This window comes from Onychomys torridus, chromosome 11 (assembly GCF_903995425.1).
Source record: "Onychomys torridus chromosome 11, mOncTor1.1, whole genome shotgun sequence".
NCBI lineage: Eukaryota > Metazoa > Chordata > Mammalia > Rodentia > Cricetidae > Onychomys > Onychomys torridus.
The window spans coordinates 20,131,836-20,151,926 of record NC_050453.1 but is presented as its reverse complement, the minus strand read 5'-3'; the positions used below and the strand labels follow the sequence as shown (position 1 = coordinate 20,151,926).

General features: G+C 39.3%; 1 protein-coding gene across 5 annotated transcripts in view; it reads right to left on the bottom strand.

Moving 5' to 3' along the window:
- The window catches only part of Rgs7 (regulator of G protein signaling 7), a 384,424-nt gene that overhangs the window by 167,033 nt on the left and 197,300 nt on the right, over positions 1–20,091 (bottom strand). For all 5 annotated transcript variants that reach the window (XM_036202165.1, XM_036202166.1, XM_036202167.1 and 2 more), the window contains exon 3: positions 16,107–16,203. In XM_036202165.1, coding sequence (XP_036058058.1) covers positions 16,107–16,203 — 97 coding nt within the window. The remainder of the gene's footprint in view (positions 1–16,106; positions 16,204–20,091) is intronic.

The following is a 20,091-nucleotide window of genomic DNA, read 5'->3' as shown; positions in this document are numbered from 1 at the left end:
TGTTGGCTTGGCAACAGACTAACTATCTAGCAGGGCTAGGAATGTCACATCCAGCCTAATCTCAGTGTGGTAATAAAGTCATTATTAGAATGGAAATGACAGCTAAAACAGAATTTCTATTCACTGCTTGATTTTACATTTTACACACACACTAGTTAGAAATATTGAATTGTCCAGTGACATTGCAATTAAAAAATAAGCATAAAACTCAAGTACTCCATTTTTCCCTGTTCACATCTCATTAGTAATTTTTAAATGGCCCTTTGAACTGTTTATATTTTAAGATACAATTGGTAACAAGTTCTACCTTTTAATTACTTAAGCTATCTAAGTGATTAATATCACTCTTTATGTCCAAAAGATGCCTTTTCAAGGGTACCCTTATATTGAACCATTTCAAGCTCTATAAATTGTCTTGATATTTGATTAAAATATGGCACAAAATACTCCTTTTGTTTTTATTTTTGAAATTATAATATAATCACAACATCTCTGCTTTCCTTTGCCTCCCACCAAAGCCTCCCAATAAACCTCTATATTTACATATATATTCTTGATATAACCCACTCAGTCTGTATAATATTACTTTTATATGTGTTTGCAGCATTTACCATTTGACACTGAACACTTGGTCAGTTGGTGTGTTCTTCCCCAGGGAAAACCACCTCCTCCACTTTCTTTTCCTTTCTCAGTTGCCTATAGTTCCTTGTGTAGGGTTGAGGCTTTTGGTCCATCCATTTGGCATGTCTACTGGTGCCGTCCTTATTCAGCCCACACTAGGTCAAACATGTTGGTAAGACTTTTTGGCTGCAGCTTCTGACATTGTTAGGAGACACAATCTCACAGGAAACTCTCTGATCTTCTGACTATTACAATCTTTCTGTCCCCTCTTCCTCAATATTCCCTGAACCTTCAGTGAGGGCGTGTTTTGTAGATGTATTCATGGGGACTGGGCTCGACAATCCTGCATTTTGATTGGTAGAGGTATGAGTTTGTTTGTTTGTTTGGCTGGTTGGTTGGTTTGTTTGCTTGCTTCTTTGTTGTTTAAATTCTTGTACTATCCTGACAATGGAACCAAGGGGAAATACTCTCCCACTGAGATACATCCACAGATTTCTTTTTGCTTTTTACTTTGAGACAGAATCCCTGTATAATCCAAGCCAGCCTTGAACTTGTGATTTTTCTGTCTCTAACTTGTAAGTAGTAGGATGACAGGCCCAAGCCACTAAACCTAGCTGAAATAACTTAACTCAGTTTGACAAGATCATAATCATGTGATTTTGAATATAGATAAGTTGATTATCTCTTTCTGTCTCATTCTGTTCTGTATCTTTTTGGGGGCCTTTATGTGATCTTGTAGATCCAAGTAGTGCATTGGAATGATGACTTTAGGGGATAGACACTCAGTGGCCCCTCAGTCCATTCCAGGAACCTAATATGTCAGTATGGGACCTGTTCTTTGAAACTGCAATGCTTTTCAATAAATCCATGACTTTCTGTGTGGCTAAGCTGATTTCTTGAGTTATAAGAATGATATATAAATATTATATTTAAAACATAACTTTCAGGGTGTGAATTCAGGGTAAGCACCCGACATGCTGGCAGTTATGTGTATGTCTATGTGTGGGTCTGTGAATTTGACCCAGGTGCCAATGAAAACCAGAGGCATCAGATCTGCCAGGAGCTTGAGTTCTAGGCAGTTGTTAGTTGCCTATTATTAAGACCTAAGAACTGAATCTGGGTCTCCTTCAAGAGCAGCCAAAGTTTACCTGATTAGTTATTTCTTCAGCTCCTGGCTAGGATGATTTTTGTTGATAATCTTCTACACCTTCACTTTGGCTAGTGCTCATATCTCCTCTGCCTGCCCACTAAGATTTTTACTTTTTATTAAAATTTGACATAATTAATAAAGCTGCTTTCCAGATTTAATGAACACTGAACATTCAACACCACCTGAAATGTCCCAGACTTTTAAAACATGATTTATAGCCGTACTGTGCTCTGACTTTTATAGTGCTCATTAGCCATGCCAAGAGTCTTGGCCATGATGATGTGTAGACCTTTGTCCTGGAATGTACTGATGGTTTTAGAAAATATGGGGAAATATACTGCATCAATTTCACCTTGTCTGAAGGGCAAGACAGCTGTGATCTTAGCAGTACTCAATTCCCCTTTACAGTATCAGGCCCATGTGCTTGCCCACCATGTGGGCTAATTCAGGTTCCCATCTAGAAATGAAAGAATTTGAAATCTATAGTAGGAGTTCTACAGTATTTTTCAGAGAGGTCCAGAAGAGAGCATTGGAGCCTCTGGAACTGGAGTTACACATGATAGTAAGTTACAATGTGGTACTGGCAATCAAACCTACATCTTTAGGAAGAGCAGTCAGTACCCTTAACTGCTGAGTCAATTTTTTAATTGCATGTTAAGTATTAGCAATATTCTTAGCATATTGTCCTTTCTTATTGATTTCTCCTGAAGTTTCTGTTTGTAGCTTTGAACTTGCTTTGAGATACTATAAGGGGGAAACATTTACAGCAAAATTTCTGACAAAATATTTTTTGAAGTTATTTTCTCGAACAAACTGTTTCTGTAGAACCCACAATAGCTATTCCTATTATGGACAGTAGGAAAAAATATCCCAGATGGGTGTTGATTTCAGAAAGGAACATCTTGGACTCCTAAAAGCATCTTAGTATTAGGTAAATAGTACCCTAGATTTTACAGAAAAAAAAATTACACATTATTTTCCTCTACCTTGTCTTGTGTTTTGGTGTGAGGAATCAAACTTGGTACCTTGTGCATTTGTGCATGTTATGAAAACACTCTACTATTGAAGAAAAAAACTGGATACACAGGAGGACTGAAATAAATATGATTAATTACTCCATGTCCAATAATACCTACTAAAACGGATTCTATTTTTTGTGGCTGTAGTAAGTCAAGGTTTCAGTTACTTCACTTGCTGAATAGCAGTATAGAGCACTGGGAAAGAAATTGTAGGAATGGGCATAGAAAATTAAAGATGCTTTTCTGAACACTAAGAGCTGGTGGAGTCTTCGGTGCAGTGGTACAGTGCATGCTCAGCATGTGCAAACTGAATTCAGTTTGAAAAATAGCTGAGGCTTCTAGCTCAGAGGTAGAGCCCTTGCGTCACATGTGAGAAGCCTTCAGTTCAGTGTCTGAAGACTATTAGAGAGGACTGTTGTCCTTTCTAATTTTCTCTTTCTCATCGGGGGCAAGGCATCTGCAGGGCAGGATGTTAAATGTGAACATTTCAGATAAAGAACAGAAGGAGCAACACAAGTGTTTAGAGAAGCCACCCCTTAAACAGGTCTGTGACAGAGAACTTCCAGAAGCTAGTTAAAGACAGACACTATGAAAGTCAGAGAGGCCAGCTGGAGATCCCTATGCTCTCTGCCCCATTTCCTTCCCCATGATAGTGCTTATCTTTTGGACTCCCCAGAATTCATTCAGTAATTTCAACCTGTAAGCCTCTTCAGTGGCTTGCTTTGCAGGGCCCTTTTATTTTGTAACTGTCTACAGGCCATCTCACAAACTCTTACGATCTCAAGGGTTGTTCCTTAAGAATGGATACTTGCAAATTTAATGGAAACTCATAGACTCTGCAGTGAACTGAGAACGCTGATTTATTTCCTGCTGTGGTTCACAGTGGAAACAGAATAACTTCCAAGTCAACCTACAGAAAGCAATAGAAGTCTTCCAACAGTGAAGCTTGTTGTCTGGTTCTATAGAGGAGCAGAATTTTTGAATTTCAAGAGCATGAAACATTAATGGAACACTGACTCAGCAAACATGTTTCTTCTGAAGCTAGGTTAATCTAAAGGGGAAAGGATGGTGGTGGTTGATAGGTCTAAAGATATTATCAGAGGTGTGGTCAGGTCTTGACTTCAAGCTTCTGATTCACGGGTACATCAATAATGTCTCTTTTACATTCTTGCAGTGCCCAAACCCTGACCCAGTTTGGAGAAACTGGAGAGTTTTCATTTTAGGTGAGGATGGGCTCCCTTTGAAACTCAAACTCTTGCAGTCCTGACACTGAGTGCTGTATCACAAGGTATGGTATGATTCCATGACACATCATTAGAGGTCTCTATCCTTTTGTGTCCCCTGATACTTTAGGTGAACTCAGCTGAGCAATATTCTCCACCAGAACATGGAAGAAGTCCTCTCCTCACAAGTGTTCCTGTTCCACTGAGGTACATCCTCTGATGTTCTCACCAAGTAAAGCTCCAAGACAGATCCTCTTCTACTCCTGGGTTACAATATACATGCTCATAAATCCCCTGAGCTGCAAACCTATATGTCTTATATTTTCTAAACATTGCCTGATTATTCCATTCTCCTAATTATTCCAGGAGATGTCAAACATTATCTTCATCCATCACTTTCCTAAAGAAAATGTGTCTGAGTGCATTGACATCCTGATGTGTTGATTTTCCCTGTCTAAATGTGAGTGTTACCTCTCTTAATTCACCAGCCTTATCTCCCAACCTATTCCTGCTATTAAGCTATCATAAAGCCCTATGTAAATTCCAGAAGTCTTTTATTCGTCATTTTTTTAGATTTTACTGCCTTGCCTTGAATTAGGACTTCATAATTTCTGCTCCAATTATAGCCACAACACTCATCTCCTGTCTATACAGACTGATATTTGCTGGCCTTCTTTTTAAAAGAAACCCATTTTTAAACATCTGTAATGCTATTTCTCTGATTTACACAGAGCTGAAGGTATATCTTAGCAGGGGAGCAATTGCTTACATGCTCAAGATGAGATGGTAGACTTAATCCACAATACCACGGTGAAAGGGGTCTGGTTCCTGGTAGGTTGAGCAGTGGATGGCTCATGGGTGTATGGGCATCATGAATTGGACTCAATGGGTTATAAAAAAAATAAAATTATAAAGTTGGGAGATATGGAGGCAACAGGAAAGAGACAGAGCAAGGGAGTAGAAAACAAATGTTAGAAATACATTGCATGCTTGTATAAAATTCTCAAGGAATAAATAAAAGCAAATATATTGTATCAAAACATTAATTTCTTCTTATTCTTCAGAACCAGATTCTAATTTCCCAGAACCCCAGCTCCTGCCTTCTGCTTTCTTCTGTACTCATGACCCTGTACTCCCCAAACAGGCCATCCCTTCACAAACATTATTGGTTGTACTTTCAGGCATTATGGGTATACTTTTGGGTGTCTGTCCTGTAGGGAAGCTTCCCATTCATCTGGATGAGTCTAATAGACACTTTACAAAACCTCTAAGCTGTCACCAACCAATGTCATTGACCCAGGAGCCCTGGCAGATGCTACAAGCTTCTATAACAGGATTGTGCAAAGTAGCTCATTCTTGTGTGTGTGTGTGTGTGTGTGGTGTGTGTTTCTTTTTTTCGTTTTGGCTTATAGTCTCACTAGAATGTGATCACCTCATGGTCAGAGACCATGTCTTCTTTCCTCTCTTGAAGCCAGAAAAAGCACTTCTAATGCCATAAACACCAAAGTCATGTATAATTTATGATTACCAGGGAAGACTCTACATTCCTGAGGATTAGTTAGCTCCAAAGGCCCATTTGAATAAAATCAAGAAATTAGTGTTCATGGTTCAGTTTATGTGATACATGCTATGAAAAATATCTTAGAGAATTTTTGTTCACTCAATATCAATGAAAAGAGTAAACTGTCCTTTTACAATAAGTCCTTGTTTAAAGCTAAATAATTTGCATATGTTGACGAAGCCACATAATCATGAAAGTGTAGCTGATGTCTAGATCCACATGAAAGCAAATATTCCCACTAAGAATTACTATGATTGTTCAGCCAGCTAACAAATATCTAATGAACACCTCTTATGCTGGCTGCTGACTTTGATTCTGAGATGGCAGGAGTGAGCATATGGAGTCTCTCCATAGTTTACATGACTGTCAAGGAGACACATTACCAACTGCTACTGAGAATGACTTTATAATTATTAGATGGAATAAAGTACTCTGAGAGGAAAGAGCATGGTGTTAGGAGGAGATGCAAGAAAGAAAAAAAAAGCCAGTGTAGACAGGAAGAGACTATTTCTCAACAGAGTAAATGGAGAAAGGGCAGGAAGTGTTTCAGACAGAAAATCACGGTGGCAGGATACTCCAGGTAAGACAGAATGAGATAAAGGCAGTGCTAGACAACAACTTCTAAGACTACAACTAAGAGAGCACTATGAATGTGGTCCAAGAGATTTGAAAACACCAGTGTATTTTCATGTACCTGTGGAGAAAGACAGCATACAAAGTGGAGGTAGAACTTAATTCTGAGGTGGGGGGATATATTTCAGACGAGAGTAACACTAGAGCAAATGGTTGGGAGGCAAATTATTTCATGGCTACTCTGAACAAGACATCGCTAACACATTATGGCAGCGTAGACTCAGGGAAAAGAGTTATATAACTCAGGTTATAGAAGAGTCTGGGCGATGACAGCATTTTTCATGTAATAATCTTTATAATGAGAGAAAATGAGAAGAGGCTAAGAGTAAGACAATGAATCTTATTTTGGACATGTTGAATTTGACGCTTCTTTGAGATATTCAAGTAGAAATATTGTATTGGAAGTTGAATTGAATGGAGTTTAAAGGGAAAAAATGTGAATTACAGAAATGCATTAGCATACAGTTCATAATTCAAGCATGAGCACAAATGGCATTACCTTGAGAAAGGGAGTAGAGTGAGACTCCCAACACTTTGTCACAGTTTCCTTTATTCTGTGATAGTCTGCACAAGGACAGCCAGCCCTGGGAGTCCAGTCCCTGGGCTACCCAGTCCTAAGCTGGCTTTGTTTTTCTCTTCACTAATTCTCTGAATTACGTATTTAAAAGGAAGAGAAACTTTAAGAAACCTTTAGGCCTAATCCCCAAACTTCAGAGATGAAGACACTTAGAGGGCTTTAGTCAAGGTCATGGTGACCCACAGAAGAAACAAGGGCCAGAGTCTTTTTATAGGCATTCTAAAAGATTTCCATCTGGAGGGCTTCAGACTAGAGGATGGATGGAAATAGAATAGCAGAGACGTGTCTTCGTTGTGCGAAACAACAGGTGCTTTGTAAGAAGGAAAACTCAAGGCAGAGGTCAGAAGGGCAATGGTTTGCAGAATTGGTTGCACTGTAGATTAATATTAGCATACTGGACAAAAGTGGACTTAAGGGTTGAATTTCCTGACCCTCCAAATCCTTCTCTATGAAACAAACAATAATTATTTTGAATATTGTAAGAAATAAATGAATGTATTTAAAGTCACTAACTCTGTGGCACTTTTCTAAATTACAGATTAATACTTATGCTAAAGTCAAGATGAAGATAAATCTCTATAATTAAAATAAAGCAAAGAAAATGTCAGCCAAGCATGATGTGGCACTCTTGCAATCCCAGTATTCAGAAGGATGAGGAGAGGAAGATCTTGAAAATGAGGTCAACTTGGGCACACAGTGAATGAGACTGTGTCTCAAGTAAGAGAAAGCACAACATATCTCAAAGCCTTATTCAAATTCAATGGACACATTAGAATGCTAACAAAGCAAATATTCCTCCCCTTGGGACATAAGAATCATTATGTATTATAAGCTTATTGGATCCTTAACCTCCAAAGCATCCATGGTTATATAAACCAAAATTTACACTCAAATAATATTTTCTTATAAAGTAATGTGTTCTCTGAGAAGAAAGCATAAAAAATATATTATTTCAACAGCTTGTTAAGCAACAAAGTGCCCACAAAATTGTCAGTTTTGATTCTTTCAAGTATGCATGTAGCTAAGATAAAATAGCATGACTATAAAATACTATTAAAACAAACAAACATCTTTAAAATGTAAAATCAATGAACTACCCCAGTATTCATAAATTTTTCCTCTCTATTTGGGATGTGGGTCTCTATTGTGCTTACATTCAGATTCTAATATAAAGCATTTTCAACTGATAACAGTGCCATGGATTGTCTCACCAAAGATTTCAGATGTGAGATGAAGAAACACTATAAGTTACAGGATATGAGTTTTAGGGAAATTGTTTCCATGCAAACAGGAACCTATGAAATGCATTAAAAGAATATGTCAGCAAAAGCTACAGACATGTCTTTAACTTTATATTTATCTTTTCCAACTTGCAGATACAATGGTACAAATTTGAGCAAACATTTTAATAAGACATACTCAGTAATTTTTGAGTTTTATCTTTCACTTTATATTGTGATGTAGTATTTATGACCAAAGTCCAGATAGATCACTCTGCTTGAACACAGATGGAGTTGAGGCAAAAATTATTCCTGGAAGTAAAGCAGACACTTCTCTGATACTGTCTCAGAATTCATCTCAGGTGTCTCCTAAATATAACTTGAAACAATCTACTATAATCTTATCCCGGCGTTCCCACATACCAAATTAAGACAATAAAAGGCAGACATGCTGGGGAGGTGCCTATTGGGTAAAATACTCGCTGCACAAGCATGAGAGTCTGAGTTTGGTTCACTAGAAATCATGGAAAATATCTAGGTATAGTGGTGGGCTTGTAAGTCTAATGCAAGAGAGATGGAGATGGGCAGATACCAGGAGTTCACCTGTAAGCCAATCTATCTGAAATATGGAGCTCCGGGTTCATGGAGAAACCTTACCTCAAAAACTAACATGGACAAGCAACTGAAGAAGACACACTTTCACAAGTCATATACAAATATACCACAGACTAAAACAACTGGTAGAAGTAAAGGAAAGTATGTGTGTGTGGCGGGGGGGTAAAGCTCAGTGGTAGAACAATGGACCTAGTATGTTATGTGCCAGGTCCTAGATTCAAGTGCCAGTCTCTCTCTCTCTCTCTCTCTCTCTCTCTCTCTCTCTCTCTCTCTCTCTCTCTCTCACACACACACACACACACACACACACACTCACACATGTATGTGAGTATACACATATATGTATATATACATATATATAATCATAGTAATTTGTTATGGTTGGTCATGCCTATAATTCAGGGGGCTGAGGCAGGAGGGTCACTATGAGTTTCAGTCCAGCCTGACTACAGAGTGAGACCCTTTCCTCAATAAATCAAGGAAAAAGAATAAACAAGTCAAGGAAAAATAATAGATAAGTGATGAGTCATGTGAAAAATATGAATAGAATGTTAAATTTACCAATGAACTTCTCAGACAAGAAAGAATAAAATAAAATTATAGTTATTGTTTAAGAAAAAACAGGGAGGAGAGTCACATTTATTTTCAAAGACACTATTTTTTCAGTAAATTTATTTCTCTGTATTGTTCTAAGCAGCATAGAAACCATGAAGTGAACATTTTGAGAGTATCCTTTAAAAGGTAAGAAAATAGCAAACAAAGCCTACCTCAGAATTTAGTGCCATGACAGGCAAATATCATAATAGTTGTACTTTCATGACTAAGGATATATATGTAAGCCAAGGTTTCAAATCAAATTGGATAGCGATGTGGGTGGGATACATCACTTTCTGTATACATATCTTTCTGTATGCTGTGAATATGTGTTGCAGGGCATGTACCCACCAACCCCACAGCTCCCCAAAGTTTTCTTGAGTGCAAGCAGCAGGAAATATTCGATATAAGGATTTAGATTGTGGAGATAAACAGATAGAAAATAAAGGATAGCCTCAAGGGGGCCTGGAAACTATTCCAACTATTCTGACTGTCTCTGTCCCCAGAGTATTTATAGAAATGCCCAGGGGTGGAGCAAAAGACCTCCCACCCAGCACAGCCAAGTGCAGAGCATCTCAGACACCTGCACTCAGGCCCAAGGTCCTAATCATCCTCACTATGCAGACATGCTGGGTAAATCCATGAGGAACCTGAAAATGGGCTCCCACAATAAATAAAGCTGTTTTGGTCTATGGCAAGGCAGGGCAGAGGCAGGTAGGAAATCCAAGCAGAGATGCAGGAGAAGTGTGGAGTCTGAAAGATGCCAGCTAGATGCCCGAGGAGCAACATGCCAGGAGACAGGTAACACCACGGACACAAGGAAATACATAGATTAGTAGAAATTTAAGTTGTAAGAAGTAAGAAGCCTGAACAATAGGTCAAATTGTAATTAATATCAAGCATCTGAATGATTATTTACAAGACGCTGTGGGACAATGCAAGACAAAGAAAAGCCTCTGTTTACAAATCATGCCCCACATTGGGTGCCAGAAAAAGTGAGAGCCCCACAAAAATCTGGTCAATAATTTATTAAGTAGTGCAATGGAAAAACAGACTCATGAATGCAGAACAAGGTGGACGCTGCTGCTGATCCAGCTGCCATTGTCCTGTCGTTCTGCCCAAGGGTGATGAAGACCAACCACAAGTCATGCTCTATATTGCTTGCTCCAACTACCCAAGAGAGAGCACTTGACCTTTCTCCTTAGTTTTATCCCATCACATGTCCAGAGAAAACCATGCCCATAGGGCTAGTCACTCCAAATGTCATTGGCTAAACAAATTGAACTCCCACAACAGGACAGTGCTAGTCTTTGGATAATTTGGATAATTCTTTCCTCACAACTGACTTTTTAATTTTTATTTTCTTATTGTCTTTTTTTCAGTCAGCATGTAACATAATAGGTTTCACTGGACAAATACTTTCCAAACTTCTACTAAAAGAACACACTTTGGTCTGTGATATCACCCAAACATTTAGTGTAATGTATTTTTCTAGTGCAATTAAAATATTAGTCCTAAAAAAAAAGACTGTAAAGCAGTGGTTCCCAACCTGTGGGCCATGATGCAGGAATCACCTAAGACCATCCTGCATATCAGATATTTATATTAATGACTCATAAAAATAGCAAAATTATAGTAATGAAAATTATTTTATGGTTGGGGAACTGTATTAAAGAGTCATGGCATTAAGAAGGTTGAGAACCACTGCTGTAGAGTAACTGAAATATAATGTGTGTTTTATCAGAGTTTGTTCACTCGATTAAAAATCCTAGAGAAAAAGTAGTTAACATACCTTTCAGTTAACAGATGACGTCAATATAGAACTTATCAGCTTGGAAATACTGATGTTTCTTTCATCTCCGTCCTAACAAATAGGAATATCTACAATGTGTGTTTAGAATCTCGCATTCCTCCCTATAGGCTCTTGATCATCTCAATCAATTTATGGCAGCCACATTCCAGATGAGCATTTGGTCCAGCTCTAGAAGCCAATCCCTCTTTTATAAAGATGTTTAATTATTCTTCTCATTCTTACAATGGCTTTGCAACCATAAGGCAATTGTGTCTAGTGCATGTGTTGTAGAGGAGTGTCCCTGTATCTAATGAGAATCTTACCATGTGCAAAGCTTAAGACAAAAAATAAGTAGTGCACATGATAACACAAAGGTTGATGTCTGATTATGGAGACTTGGATGAAGTGACAAGGATGAGGCACTCATAAAAATTGTAGGTCTGTGTCCCAAGGACTAGGGCAAGAGCTACAAAGCTGCCAGAAACCAGAAATGTCCTTCCTTGTTTTCTCTGCTTCTCTTTCCTCACATGTTTTATTGTTCTCAAAGTGCAGACAGTCTTCCTTTCCTCTCTTCACAGGGCCATTATTCTACCTGCAGACCAACACTCTTTATACCCTAAATGTATGACGCATAATTCCCCCCCCTCTCTCTCTCTGTGTCTCTCTCTCTCCCTCCCTCCCTCCCTCCCTACCTCCCTTCCTCCCTCTCCTCCTGCTCTCCCTCCCTCTCTCCCACCCCACCATTACATCTACACTGTCATTTTAAGAAGCTCAAGAGAATTCCCAGGGAAGAAGGGGTTGATGACTCAGGCTTTGGTTGGTAGCATACCTATCATACCTGTAGTGATACCTTAGCTATTTCTGCAACTTAAAAATCAGTGAATAACAAACACAATTTGTAATTGGATCTATACAAGGACAGCTCCTATCTTGACTAATGTGGAGGACCAGCCCAAAGACCATAGAAACCAGAGGAGATGCTTATCTGAAACACACACACACACACACACACACACACACACACACACACACACACCACAAAAGTGAGCTGTATGATGTTATATATTTTAAAATCATAATAGGATTATTTTGCATGACTCCAGATATGGATCCCAGATGTCGCAGGGAGAGATGTTGATTTCCCTTTTTTTTTTTCTAATTAGCTGTTTTCACTTTTGGTGACTGCTAGCATAACTTGGTTACTATGACATGATATATACTTACTTTTGTTCTTTTAGAGTGCTGAGGATTAAACATAGGTTCTCATATATGTCAGGCAAATGACTTACCCACAGCGCCAGCACCTTATGTACTTCTAAAGCATGGGTTCTGCTTTATGAAACTGTCCAGTATACATCTCCATGCCTAGCTGCTAATATCCTTGCTCCTTTGAATTGTTGAGATTCTTGACTTAGGGGTAGAGTGACCCTAAGAAGCTATGTTATTTTTTTACCCCTCATCTTTCCTTTAAGTGAAACAACCAAGCAAAAAGCCATTGGATAAACTGCATTGCCTGACTTAAAGCCAAGCTTATAAAGAAAGATGTTCAAAACTCCTGAAAAATAAGCCAAAAGATCTTCATAAGCAAGCTGGATAGCATCCAACATCTGCATAAGTTATGTGGTACATGAGCTCTAACCAGATTTGCAACCAAGCTTTTGAGGAGACACCCAAGAAATAAACCTCTTTGTTAAAACTGAGGTTCTGATTTGCTGGATCCAAGATGGGCCTGGAGATTATATTTCTAATCATTTTTCAGGTGGTATTAAAACACTGGTCTATGAAAGGTGCTTACAGTATGGTTTCCCACAACTGGGTAAAGATATTCTCTGATACTCATGACCATCAAAGAAGATGAGTAGATTAATAAAAAGTTAGGTAAATGGTATCAAGACTCTTTCTCATTTACACACTGGTATGCAGTATGAACAGCTTTCTGTCCCTCATGATTTTACCACAAGCTTTTCAACACATTACAGGCCTTCATCGTAATTGTTTCTAGTAATACTAAGGGTGGTGACATCAACACATGCTTTGTATCACTGGTGAGAAGAATGTAAGAAAGGATCAAGGAGAAAGGGAGAAGTGTAGAGGGCCAAGGTAGTGCTGTGGGGTGTCTTTCTGTAGGCTGTGAATATATCTTGTTCCCATGGGTTAATAAATAAGCTACTGTTTATTATTATGGCAAGGCAGCTTAGAGGCAGGTGAGAAATCCAAGAGGAGATACAGGAAAGAGAGATGCCAGCCCGTCTCCCAAAGAGAAACAAGATGCCAGTAGACTGGTAATGATGCTACAGCCATCTGGCAACACATTGACTAATAGAAATGGGTTAATTTAAGATGAAAGAGCTACATAGCAAGAAGCCTGAGCCATAGGCCATACAGTTTGAAATTAATCTAAGCCTCTGAGCGATTATTTTATAAGGTTTGCAAGAGCTCTGGTGGGAGAGATTCGTCTGGACCAAGGGGGCTAGGCAGGACCAAGAAATTTCCCCCTTCATCAAAATACTAAGGGTGGTGATGTCAACACATGCAGAGGACCACCGTAGCAGTCAGGGAGTGGAACAGCATCATGACAAAGAAAATAACAATGAAACAGACCATGGCAAAGATCTAGGGAGAGAAATTATCAAGAATCACTGAAAAAGTAGTAAATAGATACAGCTTGAGGCTACAAGAGTTTGAAAATATTGTTAGAAAGAGGCCAACAAATTCTAGACGTATCAATTTTATTGCAAAGTAACTAATTAAGCTCTGAAGCAGGAACTCCTTAAAATTTCTAAGAAATGCAGTCTCAATGAACACAAACACCTCAATATCAAATCGCATTTCTCCCTTGTTTAACGTCTGTTGCTACTGTTTTATATATTGGTAGACACTAAAACGGGTTATTCCTAAACTCTGCATCCAATCCTACTTAACCATTTACATGTTATTTTGTTAGTGAGAAAGTCTTCCAGATGCTTGTTGTAGAGGAATTCCTAAATCTAAAGAACTCTCTCAGGAAACAGGCAATGCCCCAACACAAAATTCCTATGGAGGATTTTCTATGTTCCAAGTAGACATTGTCTTCTTGTTAATTTCTCCATTTTCTATTGATCAGACTTAAAGATCTTAACAAAGTTTAAAAGGCAAGGATATAGGACTACTGTGAGTTGTGAGTTGAGCAAATTAGTTTACAAAATTAAGAAAACAGAATTTTCTAGAAAAGTTCAGCTTTCCACAGGCACCTGTGACTGGTTTGTTTTTATATGACATTGAGAGAGTAAGGGAGAAAGAACAGATTGGTTAAAGAATGAAGAAGGGGAAGAGAGTAAGGTAGAGGAAACAGCTTAGGATAGTTTTCCTAAAGAGTTCTCTGAACTGACTATTGAGATGATACATTTCAATAAATAGAATATTCTGAAGAAGGCTGATGGGGGAGGGTAGTGGAGATGGCATTAAGTTCCAGCTGTAGAAAGGAAGGACACCACCCTGGATTGGAGTGGACATGAAAAGGAAGGATACCCTGTGTTACTGGGGACATGTTACTCTCTGGGAGCTCTCACGAGATGGAGTCCCCTCTTTTCTCTCTGAGATTAACAGAGCTATTACACTCCAATACCCGGGCCTGCTTGTGTGTGCCTCCAGTGTCCAGTCTTGCTCCTGTCCAGGATGGAAAATTCCTGATCATGGTCTTCCCTTGACCCTGCCTCAGAAAGCAGGACTGCTTAGCTTTTTCACAGGATCCTGCCATACACCCTCCCCCTCATACCTGAATTTCTGTGTCCTGAACTTCCTCTGTCCATCATGGCTACCTCTCAGGCTTTGTGGATCTGGCCTCAACTGGTTCCTTCACTATTCATGCCCATCACCACTCTGGCCCCACAGCAGGGCCTGTCACAGCCTCATGGAGTCAGAGCAATATTTTTTCACTAATTATTGCCCATTCTTTGGGGTTTTAAACTGTTACTAGTGGTACACATAATCTCCTATTTCTGATAAAGATTCTCTACTTCCCAGTCACAAAGATGAGAAAAAAATATGGTCTTTGTCCTCTTTTATCCTCCAGGCCCAGTTACAAAATCCTCTTACATTTCCTTGTCCTTCAATCTGTGGGTGTTAAAATCTTAGTATTTAAACAGTTCCTACAAGAGATATGCCCATGCATTATAGCTTCTATTTCTGTGTGTGTGTGTGTGTGTGTGTGTGTGTGTGTGTGTGTGTGTGTGTGTATACCTGTGCCTGTGTTTCTATGTATGTCTGTGTGTGTGTGCATGCAGGATGCATGAGGGTGCACTTGTAGAGACCCTAACTTAACCTCAGGTGTCTTTCATTGTTCTCCGTCTTTCACAGAGCCTATTACTAAACTTGAAGCTCATCATTAGGTGATGACTGGCTGGCCAATGAGGTTAAGGGATTTTCCTGTCTCAACTTAATCCCTCCCCCACTAATGCTGGTGTTTCAGGCATACCCCACCATGTCCAGCTTTTGACATGAGTTATGCAGGGCCAAATTTAGTATGTATGATTGATCGGACCTGTACAGACAGAGCCATCTCTCCAAATCTCTCATCACATCATTCTGTATAAACATTTAAAATCCCTCTATCACCCCTATTTGTCAGAATTTCAGTCCTGTAGTTGGCCTTTAGAGACACAGATTAGAGCCATCATCCTTCATGCTCGGTTTCCTGGCTGCTGTCTGTGTCATTGCCCCGTTCCCAGCATGGCAGGTGTGGCTGTGATCCCTAGTGATACCATCCTTCCTGACTTTTCCAGTTCTGAGCAATGCTGTGCTCACGACTCCTCCCCTGACTTCTTGGTTGTCTTTCTCTCTCTCAACCTCGTCATCTGGTCTCCATGGCATCGTTTCACACAACACTATTTCTTTTCACATTTTTTTCCTCTTGCTTTATAGATGTTCATTCTAACTTTCCAAGTGACTCTGTGTCCCATTAGCACTTTTGGTTCACATCTTATACTCATTTCCAGGGTCTAACCCCCATGATGAATGTGCCATGGCATCTTATAAGTTGCTGTTTAACAACATACCAGAGGTTTACAAAACAGTGACATGATGCATGCTGAGGAAAACAGAGCTGTGCTAGATGCACACTTACCAGAGAAGACACTAGGTATCTTGGAAAGGAAACTTTTGACAGTACGGATGGGAATTCCATTCTTTTCATCTTGCATTCGTGCTATGACATCTTCCATCTAAATGGAAAAATAAAGAAAACCTTTAGAGAGTTGAACTTTTTGAGGAAATTGTTGTTTCATAATTTTTGCACACTAGCTTTGCCTAACGAAGAATAATTTTATATTCCTGACTTTCTATAATTTGTTATACTAGTATTTTTTAAGTTTGATTAACAAGAGGTGAAAAGGGGTAGCAAGTGGGGAAACAGGCTATTTGGCTTGCATTAAACTAGTGATAAGGATTTTGTGCTTTAATATTGTAGGTTACATACTCTTCAGCTTAAAAAAAGTTGGAATGAACAGTGCTTGGGTCAGAAAGCACGGTCAGTGTATTGATATTATTTTAACTTAACTCAGTCCCAAAGCAAGTGGAAGCCTAGGAACAATCCGTGTGGAGTTTCCTTTAATGTGGGATCTTCTACAGTTTGGGTGAACATTTGAGTTCAATCTGCCTAGAAATGCAGGACAGACTGGAAACCCCTGGCTCCTTCACTTGCTAGTGTGAGAAGAAACACACACACACACACACACACACACACACACACACACACACACACACGGTGGTGGGGATATGAACCTTCCGCCGGAACCTCTGTCCAGTTGGCAAATTGCACTGTGGCATCTTTCTTTCGTCATGCTCATTCACTCTCCCTTAGACTGAAGTATTTTCATAATTCAAAAGTCTATTCATCACTAAGTCAAGGTAAGGAAGAATTGTGGGAGCCAGAGGGGTCAAAGACAGCACACAAGCATGTCCAGTCCACAGAATCAACTAACCATGGCTCATAATCATTCACAGAGATTGAACCAACTATCAGGGAACCTGTATGGGTCTGAGCTAGGTCCTTTGCATATATGTTATGGTTGTGTAGCTGGGTGTTCTTGTGGGACTCCTAATAGTGGGAGGGTGTCTCTGACTCTTCTACATGATTCTGGGACCCTTTTTCTCCTACTGGGTTGCATCATCCAACCTTAATATGAGGGGATGTGCCTAGTGTTGTTGTAACTTGTCATGTCATGTTTGGTTGATAACCCTCGGAGGACTGCTCTTTTCTGAAGAGAAATGGAGGAGGGGTGGATCTGGGGGAGAAGGGAGGTGTGGGGAGGTACTGGGAGGAAAGGAAGGGTGGTCATGGGATGTAATATACTTAGGTCAGTTTGTGATATATGAGAGAAGGATAAAAAAAAGTTCCTTCATCACCAAGTCTAAGGAGGAATTTAGTTCTATAGTAAACAGTCAATCACAGCCTCAGCATTTCTTCATGTGCTTCACACCTATGCGACATACATCTGCACAGGGATCCCCGAGCTGTAGTGTGTGACTTAAAACACATTCATTCATTTACCCATTCTGCAGTCAGTGATCACCACCCTGAGATCAGAATCCCCATCAGGTACTGGGCTATGAAAATCCATAAAATAGCATTCCCACCCTTAAAAAAAAATTCATAGCCACCAGTGAACACTAAGGTGAAATTGAGTAAAGCTTGCAGTTTAGTTAGCTCTGTACCAGCATCAATTTCCCATCTCAATAATTATGCCATGCTTATGTAAGATGCTAAAAGGAAGGAAAGACAAGCAAAGGCCCGATGGGAAATTTCTGTGTTATTTTTGCATCTTTTCTGTAAATCTAAAATTATTTCAAAGCAGAAAAGCTTTTTAAAAAACCCATACTCTATACTTTATATCAATGAGTCACCTAATTCCCACCACACAGTTTCAGAGTGATGTTCAACTAAAAAAAAAAAAAAAATCTAATTTCCTTGGATGAATGTCATTAGATTTCTTAATATTCAAAATACCCGGTGGAAAGAATGAGTTTTCATGTAAGACAGGTCTAGATTTGACTCTCAACACTTATAATTACTGTACTTTGAATAAGCTAAATAATATCACTAAGACTTATTCTCCTCTTTTATAAAACAGTAAGAACAATGCTTACAAGTAATCCTTTACAATGTTGTCTGGGGCCTGGTGTTGGGACTGGGGTATGATCAAATAAAGCAAAATAATACAACCTACATAAGTCCTGGCAGACAGATAGGACAACCAACATTGGACTTGAAATATTCTATATACCCTGAGACTTAGGAATGTCTCTTCTCCATCTTCAGGTTTCTCAGCACATGCAGACATCATTAGCTGTGTCCTGCTGCCTGAAAACATCCCAGCACTAATTCCACAGGAGCCTAGCTCATGGACACATCAGCCAGTAAGCGGTGTGTACAGAATGCAGAGGAAGCCCCCAGGTCCATCCCTCCTCTTCTGGCAGAAGTCTACACCCAGGCCTCCACAGAGGCAGCTTCAATAAGTTATCAAGTGTGGTCAGGGATGTGAGCTTCAGATCTGTGGCACACAGGGCACGAAAGTGGAATTAAGGTTATTCTCTCTTGTCTATCCCTTTCTCTTTAATTGATGTACTAAATCCAAATAGAAATGGAAGGTATTTTGATTATCAGGCCTCCAAAATCCCTAACAGTCATCAAGTACTCTACTTTAGTAATAAAGATACCTAAGTATAGAAACATAAAATAGGTATTCTGACTTTTTATTTAGTTACTGTTTGCCCTTGATTCACCTGACACAATGTTCGGAAATGAAGAATAAGCTGCTTCGCCTGCCTCATATCAGCCTGTAAGCCTCTGTATTATCTGCTTAAAGGCTTAAACTGGGCCGATTAGACAGCCGCAGAGCCCCCTCTGCTGCCTCTGTGGTCACCCAGGAATGTGGCATTGATGAATGCTGGTACAGAGCAATGAGCTGAGTCACCATGTGTTGAAGGGTACTCTGGAGCCAGGCTAAGATGTTGAGCATTTAAAGTGACTTGTGTCCTTGCATCTCCCAATCTTTCCTTTTTCCTGAACCATCATTTCTTTCTCATCTTTTCTTGATTTGGGGTCTTGCTATGTAGCCCAATTGGAGAGCCCTCTGTCTCCACCTCCTGAATGCTCAGACATGAACCATAATTTCTAAAATGAGAAAAAAAATAACTCTAATGTGAAAACTAGAATTTGTGCTCTAAACGGAGAATACAACTATGAAAAGGTGTTTAGCTGTTTCACTGTTTGCTTGGATATGATTTACCCATAAACGTCACTATGGACTACATGAGCACAAACAAAAGAGCAACAAAATCTAATGCAAAGAAAAGACAACAATCTGGTCCCTAAACCCTAAAGTGAGCTCCAAAAAGTGCCTTGTAAAATCTGTCCTCCAGCCAGGTGATGGTGGTGCACTCCTTTAATCCCAGCATTTATGAGGCAGAAGCAGGTGGATCTCTATGAGTTTGAAATCAGCCTGGTCATCAGAGTGAGTTCCAGAACAGCCAGGACTACACAGCGAAAACAAAAACAAAAACAAACAAATAAACAAACAAAAAACCTGTCCTCCAACTTCTATCTCAGGATGTTAATATGACGTCAGTCTTTAATACAAGGTTTATTATCTGCCTTAGAAACATTAGAAATAGCAACTGGGGAAGGAAAAGAATGCTAAACACAGGAAAACCCATGAATAGAGGAAAGTGGACAGCAAGAGAAATAAGAGATTGCAAAATTAATTCTAACAAGTAAAAGTCTCTGTAACAATTTAGTTTAAGACCAAAAGAAAAAAAAAATCCACATATGTTTAAGAGTTCCACAAGAAGATCTAACATACACATTCATGTTGTGTTCATGTGGTGTATGTGTGTGCATATGTATACACACACACACACACACACACACACACACACACACACACACACAGTGTCATTGCTGTCTTTAAGAAATGAGTCAGACACTCTCAAATCCACAGACTCTCATGTCCCTCTTACAAAATGACATCATCTTTGTACATATCCTTGACTCACCATCCATTATATAATCTTCAGATTACTGATACTAACTGGCACAGTGTGAGTGCTGT